This window comes from Rhamphochromis sp. 'chilingali' (genome assembly GCF_963969265.1).
Source record: "Rhamphochromis sp. 'chilingali' genome assembly, chromosome: 18".
Taxonomy (NCBI): Eukaryota; Metazoa; Chordata; class Actinopteri; order Cichliformes; family Cichlidae; genus Rhamphochromis; species Rhamphochromis sp. 'chilingali'.
Genome location: NC_137945.1, coordinates 13,327,409 through 13,344,508, shown reverse-complemented (window position 1 = coordinate 13,344,508; position 17,100 = coordinate 13,327,409). Strand labels below are relative to the sequence as shown.

General features: G+C 42.7%; 1 protein-coding gene across 2 annotated transcripts; it reads right to left on the bottom strand.

The window, feature by feature from the left end:
* Window positions 1-456: 456 nt before the first annotated feature.
* Window positions 457-16,899, bottom strand: LOC308386380 (uncharacterized protein). 2 transcript variants are annotated; one of them, XM_080865864.1, is made up of 10 exons: window positions 16,826-16,899; window positions 8,168-16,199; window positions 8,022-8,088; window positions 6,817-6,874; window positions 6,608-6,716; window positions 6,312-6,443; window positions 5,665-5,754; window positions 2,551-2,694; window positions 2,084-2,268; window positions 457-1,925 (listed from the first exon to the last, which is right to left on the bottom strand). In XM_080865864.1, exons 2-10 carry the CDS (start codon window positions 16,196-16,198, stop codon window positions 1,757-1,759), a joined length of 8,985 nt encoding a protein of 2,994 aa, XP_080721990.1. In that variant the 5' UTR covers window position 16,199; window positions 16,826-16,899; the 3' UTR covers window positions 457-1,756. The 2 variants fall into 2 exon arrangements, with proteins under 2 accessions (XP_080721990.1, XP_080721991.1); XM_080865865.1 differs by having other exon boundaries at window positions 16,744-16,843.
* Window positions 16,900-17,100: the final 201 nt, after the last annotated feature.

Genomic DNA, 17,100 nt, shown 5'->3' with positions numbered 1-17,100 from the left:
AAAAGCATGGATCCACCCCGCCTTCCAGTAACATTTCAGGCTGCTGATGGTGTGAGGATGTGGGACTTTTAATAGCAACTGGGCATCACCGAATCACCACAGAATTGCTGCTGACCATGTCCATTTGACCACAGTGTTCCCATCTTCTCATGGCTGCTTCCATGTCACAAAATTCAAATGATCACAAACATATTTCTTGAACATGACTCTTAATCAAGAGCTTGCTGAATTAAAATGGACCAAAATCTCTGAGGAATGTCGTTGATTCTAAGCCACAAAGAATTGAGGCAAAAGACTGGTAAGATGTACCCAATAAAATGGCCAGCGAGTGTATACTGACCTCGTTATTTGAAACTCTTTTAATATCAGAAGCCATGACTATAACAGCATTTACATGACAGAAAATTAGGAAAAATCCATACAAGGTCAAAAGCAGCTAATCAGAAACACCAAAAATGTTTTACATTTTACTTTTATTTAAATAAATATTTACATAACAGCTTCGTATAAATCAAATGTCTTTTTCTTACACAACCACATCGTTCTAAAATCAACCGCTTTAACAAGGAGGAAGAAGAAAATAAGAGGTGGATTACGATGATACTGTTAATCTGAAGAGAGGCGGGTTAATCTAAACCCCTCATGTTGATCACTGAGCAAATATCCCTGTTTTCAATCATAAAGGCTGAACCTGGTTGATATTTACCTTCACTCAAACACCATTTAACACGTGACACTTAAGAACTTGCCCATCTTTCATTATAAATCTTGTTATACTATGCATAAATCTACATGATAATTTGATATACATTTTAATTCATTGTTACTAAGGAATAGGAAGATGATAATCTACACTATTGGAATAAAAAAACAAAGCCAGATGCTACTTAAGAAGAACATGTGGCTAAAAAAGTAAAGAAAATAAATCAACAACTTAAGTCACACATGATTCATTCAGGCACAAACAAAGCAAAAGACAGCCTTGGTGAAATTTAAAGACACCACTCATACAGTTTAGGCTATAACGCCTCGCTAAACGGTGTACAGTATATGGCTCGGCTTGAGGGAAAAAAAGTCAGGTAATGTGATCTCAGAAGATCGGAGCACACAAATAATGCCCAAGCTACAGTTCTAACCCACATCTCTCTAATCAAGGTGTCGAAATTGTTTCTGAAATACTACAATAAAAACATGACAGTGAAATCAAAGTGTAGGAAACACAGCTTAACCCCTCAAAAGAAATTGTGCAGTTGTGCCCTTCAGGGATTATCGACGTCGCTTAAACACATCTGGAGACAACGGCAGCTTAACACACTCCACTACAGGAAACGGGTGTAAAAATGACAAAAACCGACTGAGGAACAAACTTGCAAATAACCATTTGTTTAATGCAGCAGGTTGATGGTTACGCTTCATGAGGATTCAAAAGATAAAACGATAAAATGCTCTTTGTTTTCTATTGCTGTCAGGTCATGCATGTAAACTCTATTCTCCTAATAAAACCAATTGTTTACTTAAAAATGTATAAAGAAAATACTCTTTTTCTTCAAAATACTATGCGGGGAAGGATTAAAGGGTGAAATATCATGTTTCAACAACACCTCGTTGTTTTCATCCTGAGATTTGAACCAATGTGTAACCCCTCCGAGGAGGTTTTTCTTTTTAAAACACACGTGAAGATTCAGTGTTTGGTGAGGATGTCCCACTGGTCGGTGAGCGTCTCAGATGAAGCCATCGTTACGGTATCCGAAGACCGTCATACTGCTTGGGTTTTGGGTTGGTGCGAGCGTGTCCCGCTCACAAAGTTATAAACCAAAAACTGGGAAGTGCCAAAATAATGCGTGGCGAAGAGTTTCCCGTCGGGAGTGGGGTCGGAGAAGGCGATCTCATCTTTGCTCAGGTATGAACCGTATATGAAATTATTCCTGTGCAGAAAAACAAACAAATACGAGTTGCATTAATATGACTTTGATTGTGTGTGTGTGTGTGTGTGTGTGTGTGTGTGTGTGTGTGTGTGTGTGTGTGTGTGTGTGTGTGTGTGATGATGACGATGAAATGACTGGCGGTTTGCAGCCGTACTGACCGGAGGCACTCGAGCATGCGCGAAGCGATGCCCTGACGTCTCATCACGCTGACCACCCAGATGCGACTGATGCCGCAGATGGCAGGCTCTGGCGTTGTGGAGCAGCACCAAGCTCTCTGACGTTCAAACATCAACTTCTCTCCCTCCGAACCCTCTGGCATGGGCTCTTCAATCACCCTGTACCCCTGTGAGCATGCACAATCCTCAGTAAACGTCACAGAATAAACGGACACTTACTGATAGCAGCGGTCGAACATCTGTTTATTGTATTATATCCATTTGGTCTGTCTAAATGCTCAGATACCTTAAAACTGTTACATGAGGACGAAAGAAAGATTAGAAACACAAAACGCAATATTTTAGTTCATATTTTAAGCTATTTTAAACATCTGTATCAGCCAAGAATTTCATTTATCCCAATTTTTACATGATGATCATTCACAAATGTGCTCATCATCATCTCTTACCTCTTGTATGTGCTCAGCTATGAGACACCCAGCCACTTTCTTGTCATTAGAGATAAAGAGGAAGGTTTTGGTCTTTGAGGGACACTTGGTCTCCACCTGCTGGAAGCCGAGGTCATTGTCCACCATCTCCCGGATCTCCTCAACCTGAGGAACAGATTATTGTACATCCAAGAATCAGTATGCTAATGCAGGGATGATAAATATTGGAGCATATCTAAGGATACAGTCCAAGTGAGACTTGAGCACTTTTTTTTTTTTTTCAAAGGCAGGGCAGACTTGGAGTATTGGTGTCACATTTACAAATGCAAGCTGAAAAACTGAGATACCCGGTTTTAAATTTCAGGAAAATATAACGAGCTAATCCAGATCCAGGCATTCTTGTGATGTGCTTTTCAGCCTTAGCAGAGGTTATGCAGTCTGTCTGCTCACATTTCAGCTGTTTACAGCTCTTTAAATTATTAAGTGCATAAGGGTGAATTCTCTGCTCAGACTCAGACAAACGCAGCAAAGTTGGCTGCTTACGTCACACAGAGACCCACAAACATGAATGAGCATTTTACTTGCTGAAGACAAAAACTGAGCGATGAAAGACCCTACAACAGTAAATAGCTTCAGTAAAAGCTTTGAGTTTCAGACCTTAGGCCCGAGCCACACAGGCCTAGAGACTGGCAAGGGATTCCCAGGTAACTGCTCGTTGCTAGCGGAAAAAAATTACCCAATCAGTTGGCGAGTTGTTGAAGGCTATTGCTGAATGAAATGCAAACACTCACCAAAAACTCACTAAAAAAGAAAAGAAAACATCCACCTTCAAAGCAAAGCCTTCAACCTTTAAAATATATTGGTTGCACCTCGACCCAACTAGAAAGAATGGCCCAGGACAGAAATCTCTTGAGATCTACCTGTGGCACCCCATACCCTGGGAGGGGTGGCGGGCAATAGTAGTAGTAGTAGTAAATTACGACTTTTACTTTGAAGGGGAACATTCTCTGTTTCTGGTTTGTGTCCCACTTTCTCAAGTTTAACTTCAGCTTAGTGCTCAGTTATCAATTTGCAGGCAAGTCAACGTCTTCCTGTGTGATACTGCAAATGTTGGTATTGAACCAATACTAAGTAAATACAGAGCCAATACTAGCGATACCAATACTAATACTATTAACTTAAAAAAGCAGCTTATGTAAGGAACAGCAATGTGTCGCGATTTATGAGTCGAATCATCACTAATTTATAAATTCTGAACACATTTTAATGGCCACTAAATTGCTGTGATTTTTACTTTCCAAAGTACAAGCCACTTAGTAATACACACCTTTCAGTTTTTCATGCATTTTGAAACAGTTTGGTGTTTTTTTAGAAATGTAGAATTTAAATGCCTTCTGTTCTTTAAATGTGCTATAGGCTAGGGATGGGTATCGAAAACCGGTTCTTGTTGAGAACCGGTTCCACTGTTTCAATTCCTTGCAATTTTTTGCCATTTTTGCAAACGATTCCCTTATCGATTCCAGTCGCCCCAAATGACGTCACCACATTGCGGAGTGTCATTTACCTGGCAGGAAACATGGCGGCTCAAACGCTAAAAAGTTTGGTTATACTTTACGAGAACGGATTACAACAGGGCGCCTTGCAATACTTGCAAAGTAGATATTTCATTTAAGGGAGGAAACACTACGAATATGCAAAAGCATTTGCTCACAAAACACGTGATGACCTTAAATGAATGTCATGTTTTTAATTCCGCTCCGGACTCGTGAATCTCAACCCAGCAGCAGCGGTAACGTTTGCACGTCCTCTCCCTTTAATGCAGCAGGTAAATCATCAACTAACAGTGCGTATTATGTTAGCGCGATCTGCCTTATTACAAAACCTGCCATTACTGTGCATTTAGGTGACCATGATGAGAGAGACAGAGTCTGGCTGGCTCAGATGCTGGCAGTTCTCGCTGCAGTCTGCCGGTAGCGTCTCCTTTCAGGCCAGGATAGACGAATGTCACCGAGCAGTGACTAAGTTTGTGGTAAAAGGCTTGCACCCATTTGCCACAGCAGATGCCCCCGATTTTCGGTAAGTGAATGTGTTTAATTGTAGGCAGGGACATTACTGGATATTCTTGTGTAATTGTTACAGAATAATTTATGTTATACTTTGTTATTGCTACAGAAGAATATTTATTTTATTATTTTACATTTACAACTTTTTTTCATGGGGACCCTGTGACACCCCATTGAAGAGCCATAGGCTGGATCTCTTAAGACCTCACTGTTGGGTTTGTAAGGCCATGCTACTCCTAAATTTCTATCTTGTTCAAAGAGATGATATAAAACAAAGTTCTAAGCTAATCGACCTTAGTCGATTAGCTTAGAACTTTGTCTGAAACTCCTTTTTAAAAAAAAAGAATCGAATCGTTAAACAGAATCGAAAATGGAATCGGAATCGTGTAAATCTTGTCAATACCCATCCCTACTATAGGCTATAAATAAAATTTTAGTGCATGCTTGAGGTTTGTGTTTTTTCCATTTCCCCCAAAAATAATTTAACGCAATGCAGTGTGACACATACTGAACTTAGAGAGTGGAAACAAAATATCGATCATATCGTGCTAGTATCGATCTGATACCAATACCAGTGTTGGGATCGACACTATCAACACATTTGGATTGACCTGCCCACCTCTAGTGATCATGGGAATCTACTAGCAAGCAAAGCAATTGCAAGATTTTTGGTGCAGTACCTTCTTTGCAACACAAAGCAACCACTTGGCAACATGTCAGGGAATACACATTTTTCCCTAGTGGAGAAAAGTACCTATTGTTACCTTTTGCTAGGCCCGTGTGACTGCTACCTCAGACAGTCACTCCCTGCAAAGGATTCTCAAAAGAGTATTTTATTTAAATGTATTTATACTTATTATTCTGTTACACTTGAGGAGGTTGTTGCAACCTGTAGAATTACAGCAGTCTGTAATTCAACTGCATGCTGGCTATTTCATGTTAACTCGGTGGCAGTAAAAGACGGAGCCAAAAAATATAAAAACTGGGAACTTCTTGTTTTGGGGACCTAACTATCAATCCAGACATATAAGCCCTGAAGAGTTCACGCTAGCAAACGCTGGTGTAAACATACCTTCTTCAGAGCATATTTGGGATCATCTGGCAGGACGAGAATGATCTTGCCATCTGGAAACTCAGACAAAATCCTCTCCTTTTTCCAACCCTGACAAAAAAAAGGAAAGCAAAAAGAATAGAAAATATTTAATTATGTCATCTAAATGTCCTAAGTAGGTATTAATCCATTTTCTATATGCAGTCACTCCCAATCTTGGACAATTTTGGCAAATAGGCGCAAAACATTCCAGGTAATAAATCTTCTTATAAGCCGACAGAATCATTTGACGTAAACCAAATAAAATTACATTTTCAATTTAACTTTATTTACTGTCTCTTCTGCCACCAGAAAAGTCAGTAAGAATAAATCACACTTGAACTGAATAAACAAAGAGCTGTGCTGACCTACTTTTCTAGAGGTGGGAAGTTAGAAAATGTCCAACGGGCAATCCTAAGGAGGAATCTTATCAAATACCTGCAGTCTTGCTCACTGTAGTGCAGCATAGAGTGGAAGACGAGGGTCAAGACTCCCTTTATCAAGAATCCTCAGTTGTCCCTGCACTGCATTGTATATTTTTTGTAAACCATATCTATAAATTTGTTGGCATTTATTGCTCTGATCCAGGGAGTCAGTTTAACAGGCATAGGCATGTGACTTTCCCTCACCACATATTTGACGGCGCTGATGAACTGGTTGTGAAACAGCAAATGCTGAGATTCATCCTCGGGGTTGGCAGCAGAGTAGAGCATCCCACACACACTGCAGGCCACTGCTCCAAAATGCTTCTGTCCTGCATCCTGCGAGAACAAAGCAAAGCAATAAGCTCACTCTCAAGAATTCAATTTCACTTAGTTTTCCAGAGTGACAGAACACAGAAAGAACCCAACTTATGATCCATGTTTTCCATTGCAAAAGCGCAGGATTTAAAATGAGGTCAGAGGAAACTATCTCGTTCACTCACAATAACTGTTTGGGTGCCATCTTTGTCAGCCTCCTTTAGCTTCTTGACTTCTTTTTGCAGGCAAGCTTCGGAGAGAGGAGCCCCGCCATCCTGTGGCTTCACAGCTTTGCTGCGATTCAAAAACACATCGGGTTACTGAAGGTTTCAACCGCTAAGAGGCAAAAAAACCAAAATAAAACATGTCAAACAACTTTAGAAAAGCTTCTTACTCTTGACAAGGCTTTCCTGGTGTCTGCTCTGCTTCCTTCAAGCTTTCTGCTTTACTCTCTGGAGAAAGATCAACGTATAAAAGAAAGGATTTTACACAGCAACATAATTATACACACATTTAAGAAGGTTGTTGACAAAATACAATAAAAATAAAAAAAACTTAAAATATAAATTCCTAATTTACTTAAACAACATATTGAGAGTAAAATAAATAAATAAATAAATAACATTTAGCGCTGATCTTGGAAAAGTTAATGCTTTGAAACATTAGTCAAAGATCCAAGACTGGACTTATATGACAACATGTGCTGCACTCGCGGTTAACTGATGAAAGAAGCTGAAATCTGAGGTGGACATAGTTTTATTGCCGTTTTTACCCTTTAAAGGAACGTGACCTTGTGGGTAACCTGTTCAGGTCCAGTGTTCGGCGATGTGAGACATAACACTACCAGCACAAAGCTGCAGACGCAACTACGTGCACGCTGACAGGGGTGCTTACCTTAATGTAATCAGTATTTAGAGGCCTGAATTTCAACCTAACAGCTATCCAAACACTGCATGTTGTGTTTGCTGTCCTATATGTAGGCAGATAAGAACCACGTTTATGCAACAGTGTCGGCCTGCCAGGAAGAATAAGCTGGTTAAAGATGAGAGATGTGAATTTCACTTTTTTAAAACATTTCTATGCATTTATTTTGATTAAGGTGAAGTAAGAAACAACCTAAAAGAGCAGGATTTAAAATGTGTGTTGCTTGCCTCATTATTTTGATAAATTATTCTAGTCTATGGCCTAATTCAAATCTGAATGATAAAAATTAACTTTTTTTTCTCATAAAAAATTGTGGATCGTACACTGGTAGTGCAGCCCTCTACCATAACTGAAAATACAGACTCTCTGGATGCTTGATCCAGATTAACTGGAGGTATTTTCAAGAAACCAAGATGATCCCTCCCAACTTTTCTTTTTTCCATTTCACATGTATTTGTGAAGCTTATGTTTTCTATTTTTCCTCAAAATAATAAAGAGTCTGAATCTGAATTAATCACGTCTACGTTGGGACACTTCTGGTAGCACTTTCAGGCAAACCTCTCCATGACTTTTTGAGTAATCCTGCTAGCAGACACTGGCACAGACAGGTAGACAATCTGGACGAGCTGATGGAGGTAAATCTGAGTCAGGATTGCAATTAATATACACAGATACCTGTAAGCTTGTCAGACACTTTGGCGCTCTCTTCAGGTGGAGCTGATGAAAGTGGATGAGCTGCATTCTGTGTATGAAAGAAAAAAGGTAAGTAACATGTACAGCGCCTGTGACACTGATCATAGAATAATTTATTTCTGACTTACCTTGCACTTGTCGTTTTCTTTACATGCGGGATCTGTGGGTCTCTGAGGCACTGAAATTGCACCAGCCTTAGAGGCAGCAGGCTTCATCCCAGATGTGGCTGCAACAGCAGGCCGAGCTGCAGGTGAAGCAGATGGTTTCAGCTGTGTTAGATTTGCATCGGCACCTGCAGTCTTCAGCTGAGGTGAAACAGAAGCTGCAGGCTTGGACTGAGCTGGAGCTGAAACAACTTTAGACTGAGTTGCAGTCGGGACTGGAGACTTTAACGGAGCATTCGCTGAAGAAGCAAGTTTGGATGAAGCTGCAGTTGCAGCTGTGGCCTTAGACTGTGTTGCTGGTGCAACAGCTGGGTTTAACTGTGCGGGCTTTAACTGAGCTGGAGCTGCAACAGAGGGCTTTGACTGACCTGAGATCTGCCCAGCAGGCTTGGTCTGAGCTTTGAGTTTTGCCTGGTTGGCAAGTTGCGCTGTGAGCGTGGGCTTTGATAGTAGAGTGGGTTTAGGCTGAGCCGAAGGGTTTGACTGGAGGCCGGGTGGTTTCGGCTTTGCTGGTAATGGGTCATCATCCAGCTCAAAATCGTCAGGAGAATATTTCGGCCTGGGTCTGTATGGCTTGTACTCAACTTCCATTTTCAGTTTCTGAGCATTAAGTCCGTTGGGCATGGGAGGTGGTATTGCTGGGAGGGTTCTCTTGGTTCCTGATCTTGTGACTTTTGGCGCGGGCTCTGGAGTAGCTGCTGCTTTAGTAGTCTGAGCCTTGCTTTGCCGTGTAGTTCTACGGTTTTCAGTACTAGGAGGCTCCGTTTTAGAGGCTTCAGGTTTGCCAGTTTCAGTTTTAGGGGGTTCAGTTTTAGGAGTTTCAGTTATCGTTGGTTGTTTTTTGGAGGTTTCAGCTTTAGTGGGTTCAGTTTTAGTGGGTTCAGTTTTAGATGGTTCAGTTTTAGCCAGCTCAGCCTTGGGCTCATTCTTGGGAGCTTCTGCCTTCAGTGTAGCAGGTTTGCTAGATGCAGAAGGACTCAGTTGGGAGGTTGCTGGACTGGCTGCAGGTTGAGGAGGAGGTGTGGTAACAGGGCTCACTGGAAAAAGAGAGGCAGCAGAAAAAGGTGCCTGCCAATCCATGTCTGAGAACATCTGATTTGCTTGGTCAGACTTTAGTTTCTTCACACGTGCCCACGACATTTTCTCTCTCTGCAGCTCGACCTGTCTGAGTCTTTGATATCGAGTCAGCTTCTTTTTCTCGTGGACTTTCAGCGGCACTGAAATCTGCGTGATGAAGAAACGTCTCTTTGGAGGCTCGGCGGAAGGCTGAGTTTCGGCTGAATCAGCCGTTGAGGGCTGGGCTGGGGGGGCCTCAGGAGCAGGGGTCACCGAAGGAGGGGCGCATCCCTCTGGTCCAGCAGGAGTTGCGACATTAACCGTGTTGGCATCTTGCGTGTTAACAGGCGGGCGTTCCTTCTTGCTGGCTTCACTCTTGGCTGCTGCTGCTGCCGCTTGTTTTTCTTCTTCTATCCTCTTCAGCAGCATGCTGTCTGTGGCAATGTCCTCTGCGATCTCCTGACACAGGGCTAAGAGATTCAGCTGCTGCCTATTTGCACTTCTCTTAGCTGCCGCAGCCTTCTGCTCAGCCAGAGCTGCGAGGCGAGCTTTGGTTCTCGCTTGCGTGTTCATTTCTTGTTTCTTGGGTTTTTCTGGCTCTTGAGCTTTCTTTTCCTCTTCGGTCTTTTCAGCTGTGCTGTTTTGCTTCATGTCAGGCCCACTAGTGTTACATATGTACTTCTCATTCACCTTTTCCTCAGGCAGGCCTGCCTCGGCTGTTTCTTGTGGCTTTTCTACTACTGCAATGTCACTGTCTTCATCATTCTCTTCCTCCACCACTATAATCTCATGTCCGATCTCGATGTCCTCTAGAATCTGCACTTCTTGTATGTCCAGGTTATCTTGAGCATCCTCTATCACCACTACATTAATGTCTTCAATCAGGCTTTGGGGTTCAGAGTCATGGGAGGTATTCATGTCCACCATGTGAGATGACTGGTGGTCAGAAGGCTGAATAACCTGAACGTCTTCCTCCACAGGTGAAATGTTTGTCTCCTGCTCTGCTACCTCCCCTGAACTAGCCGCCGCTTCAGTAAACACAGTTTGCTCGGAACCATTTAAAGTCCTCTCACTCTCCGCCTTCTCCTCCATCGACTCACTTTCTGGATTCACCTGCTCTGAAAGAGAGGCCGCCAGACCTGATTCGGTTGCAGCTTGAGTGACGATATCAAAGTGAATTTCACTCTGTGGGACTGGCTCTAAAATCACATATTCCTCAGATGCACCACCTGGTACCTCAAATTCAGTGGAGGATGTAGTCGTTGTTGGTGGAGTTGTTGTTGTTACCGTGACGCCCGCAGCTTCCTGAACGCCAGCATCGTGCTGCACCTGCTCAGAAAACTCAGTGGCTCTGATGCACTCTGAAATGCCATTTCCTTCACTTTTCACTGTCATTTCACTCTTCACTTCTGCAGCATCTCCTGACCCTCCATCTGCCACGCTCATGTCACTGCCAGAACTGATCGGTGCAACTTCTTTCACATCCACGGTAGCGTTAATCTGCTCCAACTGTGCTGGCTGCGCTTGTACTTCCATTTCAACCCCTGCCTGGCTGTCTGGGACACAAATTTCCTCCTTAGCAACTTCATTTACCAGCTGCATGCCACCAATTTCTCTGTTGTCTTCATTACTGGAAAAGTTTGTTTCCATCTGTTGAGCCTCTGTGCATTGTATATCTAATATAGAAACGGCATCGTGCTTCTCTGCTGCCGCTGCAGACACATCACGATCATCATTACTCTCTGGGCTACTAATGGGCTCGTACACTATCTGGTTTTCATGGGGCCCGACCGCTGACTGATTAACCATCTCAATCTGCTCCTCAGAAGGCTGAATTACGACATTGTTGTTGTCGGTTTGCCCACAAACAAAAAGCATTACTTCGCTGCTATCCGCTCCTCCTCCTTCAATGTTACCAACAGATCCGTCAGCCTTGACCTCATTAAACATTTGGCTCCCCGTTTCCTCTTCTAACACTGAAGCTTCCCTTTCTGTTGATTCACTTGTTATATCCACGTCAGCACGAGGCCCTCTCTGTTTCTGAATTTCTAATAAGGCTGTAGTGTCTTCATTTATTTCCTCAGTAACATTACTTTGCTGTTTTGTTAGATAAGGACTCCCTTCTGCAGTAGTTTCTAAAATGTTAACACATTCAGAAGCAGGCTCTTCCTCATTTCTAGTCTCACAGCGTGCAGACATAAGATCTTCCTGAACGTCACCGACCTCCTGATTTCCATCGTTGTGTACTTCAACGTCAGATCTTTCTTCTCCTGATTCTGTTGTCTGCACTTCCATTTCTCCTTGATTCTCAACAGCGCTTAAGCTTTCCTCGTTAACCTCGACATCCTTTTCCTCGCACTCTGTCCCGGTCAAATCTTTTTCCACTTCAGTGTCTGTAGTGAGTTCGCTGACCTCTTGACCTCTCTGATTTTGTTTATTTGTCAGATAAGTAATCTTCTCTGGTGCTTCTACTGTCTGTATTTCCATTTCTCCTGGACTCTCAGTAACACTGACACATTCAGCATCGACCTTGTCATCCTTTTCTTCAGTATTAATGAAATCTTTACCTGCCTCAGTGTCTGTTTTGAGCTCAGTGGTCTCCCGATCTTTCTTACTTTGTGTTTCTGGCACATTCTTTAGATCAGAAACCTCCTCCGGTGTTTCTGTTGTCTGCACTTCCACTTTTCTTTGACTCTCAGCAGCAATGACACAGTCGGCCTTAACCTTATCATCCTCCTCTTCACTCAGAGCAATAATAAAGTCTTTCTCTACTGTAGTGTTTATAGTCAGTTCACTGACCTCCTGACCTTTCTGGCTTGGGTTATTTGTTGGCTCAGATGTCTCCTTTGGTGCTTCTGTTGCCTCCATTTCCACCTGACTCTCAGCAGCAGTGACACAATGTGCTTTGTTGGGGTGATTTGTGGGATTCCTTAATCCTTTGTGGACTTCTTTAGATATGTCTCCCGTAGGTTCAGCGGCTTCCTGTATCTCCTGGCTGTGTGCTGAAATAGAAATATCTGCTATTAATGTATCCTGCTTTTTGTTTTCATTCTCTGCACCAGTAACAGGCTCTGTATGTACGTCTGTGCTCCGTTCACAGACATCTTTGCTCGTCTGATTTTGTATTTCCGCTGCAGGTGTGCTAGAAATCTCCTCTGATGCAGCTGCAGACTCCATGTCGACTTCATTTAGGCTGTTCTCACTTTGTATTTCCACTGAAATCTCTTGTGTCGATTTAGCCTGCTCTTCCATTTCAATTTCTCTCTCTGGGACAGCGACGGGCTGCGTATATGAATCTTCTGTGTGTTCACTGACATCCTGACTCTTCTGCTTATGCGTTTCTGCTGCTGGTGGGATACAAAGCTCTTCTGATGTTGTTGTGGTCTCCATCTCCACTTCAGATAGACTTTTGCCGCATTGTACTTCCACTGAAATCTCTGCCTCTGATATCGATGGAGCCTGTTTTTCCATTTCATTTTCATTCTCCGAGACACTGATGGGCTGCATGAGTATGTCTGTGTTATGTTCAATGACATCCTGGCCCTTTATTTCCAATGCAGGTATGCTAGCAACCTCCTCTGGTGTTTTCTGCTCCGCATCCACTTCATTTTGACTTTGCACCAGCTGGATTTCCACTGAGGTGGATTCTTTAGGGGAGTCTGGTGTTGATGTCACTGACTGTGTATGTACATCTGTGCTATATTCTGTGATAACCTTGCTTATCTGACTTTGGATTTCCACTGCAGGTATCTTAGAAACCTCCTCTGAAGGTGCTGCAGACTCCATACCCACTTCACTCTGAATTTTCTCACTTTGTGCTTCCACTGAAGGGACCACTTCAGAAATCTCTGGTGTGGTTTTAGCCTTTTCTTCTTTTTTGTTTTCATTTTCTGCAACAGTCACAGAGTCGATCTGCATGCCTGCACCATCTTCACAGACATCCTGACTCGTCTGGGTTTCTGTTTCCACTGCAGATGTGTCAGAAACCTCCTCTGATGTTGTTGCAGTTTCCATCTCAACTTCATTTTGACTTTTCTCACTCTGTAATTCCATCATAGAGGCATGTCCGGTAAATTCTATTGGCGATTTAGGCTGATCTTCTGTTTTGTTTTCGTTCTTAGGGACAGTCACAGACTCTGTATAAACTGTGTCTGTAATATGTGCACCAACATCCTGATTCTCCTGGTTTTGTATTTGCGCTGCAGGTATGTTAGAAACCTCCTCTGATGTTGCTGCAGACTCCATCTCCACTACTTCTGGACTTTTCTCACTGTGCACTTCCACTGAATGAGCTGCTTCAGAAATCTCTGGAGTTAGTGTCACACATTTATCTTCATTCTGCACAGTTTGGAAATTTTCAATCATTGAGTCTTCTGTAATCTCTTTAGGGATGTCGTCTGTATTGCATTCATTGATTTCATGATTTTTGTGACTTTGTATTCCTGCTCCAGGTGCAATGTCAGAACTCGTCCCCAATGTGGTCTGTAGCTCCACTTCTGTTTGACTTCTCTGGATTTCCACTGAAGCGGATGGATATGAAACCTCCATTGTTAATTTTGTCTGCATTTCCACAGATTGCACATTTTCAACAATTTGATCCATGTGTGATTCAGCTGTGGTAGATTCACTGTCCACCTGGCTCATCTGATGCGTTTGCTCAATGTTACAGATCTCCACTGATGTGGTTTCAGCCTCTACATCGTCTGGTGTTTCCATTCGTTTTTCCACAGCAGCAACACATTCAGCTTCTTTGCTGCTCTCATAGTTTGCAGTCCTCAGATCTTCCTGAACTTTGTCACTCGTGGCTTCGCCGTCTGGCCTCTCCTGGTTTTGTACTTCCACTTTAGCTGCTGGATTACTAACCTCCAAAGCTGATAAGCTCTGTGTTTGTATTTTCTCTTGGCTCTCAGACCCATCAGCACATTCAAAGGTTTTAATGTTGTCAGATTTATCATCCATAACATGAACCTCTGTGGATTCGGCTGTAGTAGCGTTGCAGATTTCCTGGGTCTCAAGAATTTGCACTTCTGTATTAGAAACTTCTGAAATCACTATGTTCTGTGTTTCTATTTTAGTTTCAGTCTCAGCTCCACTACTATGTCCAAAGCTCACAGAGTGTTTGTCTTCCATAATTCTACAGTTTTCTCCCACATGATCCTCATGAAAGTTTGTAGATATGTCTGCAATAGGTTCAGGAGCATCCTGTTTTTCCTGTCTTTGTATTTCCACTACAGAAATCTCCTCTGATGCTGCTGCAGTCAGTATATCCATGTTGATCTGGCTGCTTGCTGCAGTGACACAAATCATGCTCGTGTCTCCTTCTGTGCTCTCAGAATCTTCTTTAACTCCATCATCAGGCTTTTCTGCAGTGTTGTCAAAAAGTCTGTGGTTCTCCTGATTTTGCAGATCTACGCTAGGTGCTATCTGACCGTCTGGAACTGTAAAACATTCGGAAATCACTTCTCTTTGAACAGCCTCGCAATCAGGAGTCAATATTTCAGTGCAGCTGTCAGTTATCACACAGTCATGGCTCAGTTGTCTCTCAACCAAACCTCCAGGACAAGAGACGACCTGAGTCAACTGGAAGTCAGCTTCTTTTCCATCGCTTTCTTGAAGATCTTCCTCAGACCTTATGACCATTGTTTCCACATCAACACACGTGTCGGTAACTGCAATTGGCACGTCATCCTGCGTGTCTACAAGATTTGATTCCCCGTCGGAAGTAGCGAGAGCTCTGACAATGTCTGCTTGAGTCTCATTCTCTGGAATACCACTTTCCACAAGCAGCTGTTCTGATGCAGAGTTGAATTCGTTACTAAGGGCTGCAGATATGGTGGCAGATTCAGTTGATCCCTTAGCTGTACACTGAACACTCAATTTATTCTCTCCAGAAACAAACTGTGTGGTTTCATTTGTTTTAGTTTCAGTTCTCAGACTCTCTGACATGCAAGACTGTTTTTCATCTTTACACTTTGGATCCACCTCTCCAGCAGCCAAACTTAGTGTTTCCATTGATGATGGTAGTGTTTTATCATCTAAATCCTTTTGAACGAACTCTTCCTCATCCTTCTTTTCAGCCTCGGATATGAGATGGTCTGAAATGTCTCTTGATGATGCTGGTGTTTCATTATCTACACCCTTTTGGCTTTCTACATTTTGTAATTCTTTATGTTTACTTTCATTAGCTGAAGACTCAAATTTGGTGTCTGTTACAGAGACCGTAGTTTCCTTTGACACCTCCTGTGGTGCAATAGCTGATATTTGTGGTCTCTCTTGCTCAGTAAAAGATTCTGCAGATTCTTTTTTAATGTTCTCATTTGCCTCATCTGTAGTTTCAAGACATGGTGAATCTGTGAATATACCATAATTGTGGTCCATCTGTATGGGGTCCTTAGGTGGAGAAGATAAACCTTGACTCGTATCCTCGGAGACAGAAGGAGACTCTTCCGTCTTTCGCTTGGCTTTGACTCGATTTGAGTATTTTCTGATGCAGCGGGCCTTGTCTTCATCATCCCTTTCTCTGAAGAAGTCAGCCTTACTACCATCACTACTCAACTCGTCAGAGTCCATGGAGGCAGTTCGCTTCAGGGAGGTTTTGGAGTTCGCTTTCGGTGAGGGAGCTTCTCCACAGGAGGCACTTGTGGCTTTCTGGAGCTTGGCTTTTTTGACAGGTGGGTCAGGGGAAGTTTTGCTGGAATCCTTCAGAGGCGAGCTCTGTTTGGGGGACTTGGCTAGTTTATGTCCCCCTTCCGGTGAAGCACAGAGTTTTTTCTTAGTCCGTGGGGCTGCTGTCTTTTCTTTCATATTTCCTGTGTTGTTATGTGACTGATTATTGGCGGCTGGTACAGTTTTGGATGGCGCAGCCTCTCCGTCCTCATCCAACTTCCTTATCTTGGACTGCGAGTCTGGAGGAGCCGATCCTCTCTTTGAGGCCGGCATTCTGCAAAATATTTCACAAAAACATGATAAAGCTGAGGCGAGGACTTACAAGGAAAATAATCCTGTAGTTACAAAGTAATTCACTTTTTTTTCCAGCATCATGGATTTTCTCAGTAAAATGGGAACACCTCCTTTCTTGGAAATGATAAGCAATGATAAGGTAATTATAAGCAAATCCATCAACTATTACCTATTTCTTCCACAAGCAACAAAGCTGGCTAACGTTTGACATAAACAGTGATAAATCGTAAACTAGGAGGCTAACGAGTCACACAATGTACGATCTACTTTCACGCACTAATTCCCCATCTACGCGCCTTATTTCATTAGCTGTCTGGCAGCCAGCAGGTTTTACTGTCACTCGGAGTTCATCAGACACTCAGAAATGGTCAGTTAGCTAGCTGAGCGTGGCTAGCGTGCTAGCTGGAAGTCCACAGTGATGGAAGCTAACAGCTAACAGCTAGCAGCCGCAGCAGCCAACTCGCAACAAATGAGCGAACCGAGCCTCGCTGCTCCAAATCAGCCTAAAGAGCGGCGGGACACACCGAACACAGCCCCCACACAGTAGTCCTCACGATACTAAAGTCAGCGAACAGGTAAAGCACGGCATTCGTCCATGAAACTCACTTTGATGTTTTCTTTTTCAACAACAGCTGTTTTTTTCTTTTTTTTTCCGTGAATAAAAATTAACTGTACTTCCGAAGGGAAACGGCGGATATGACGTAGAAGCACTCATTGCGCCCGCAAAATCGAGATTTGTAGTTTTTGAAGAGGAAAATTTAATCACCCAATTCAGTCACAGCTTTAAAACGGTTTCTACTGATACTGATAATTACAGTCTAATTATTATTATTATTATTATTATTATTATTATTTACCGAACGTACACACAACATAAATAA

Excerpts from the sequence above, each read along its gene's own strand:
- LOC308386380 (XM_080865864.1), bottom strand. The coding sequence starts at position 16,198 with ATGCCGGCCTCAAAGAGAGGATCGGCTCCTCCAGACTCGCAGTCCAAG. Across the intron at positions 8,089-8,167 it reads AAGAAAACGACAAGTGCAAG|AATGCAGCTCATCCACTTTC; the intron begins GTAAGTCAGAAA and ends TTTCATACACAG. Across the intron at positions 2,695-5,664 it reads CCAAATATGCTCTGAAGAAG|GTTGAGGAGATCCGGGAGAT; the intron begins GTATGTTTACAC and ends TCTGTTCCTCAG.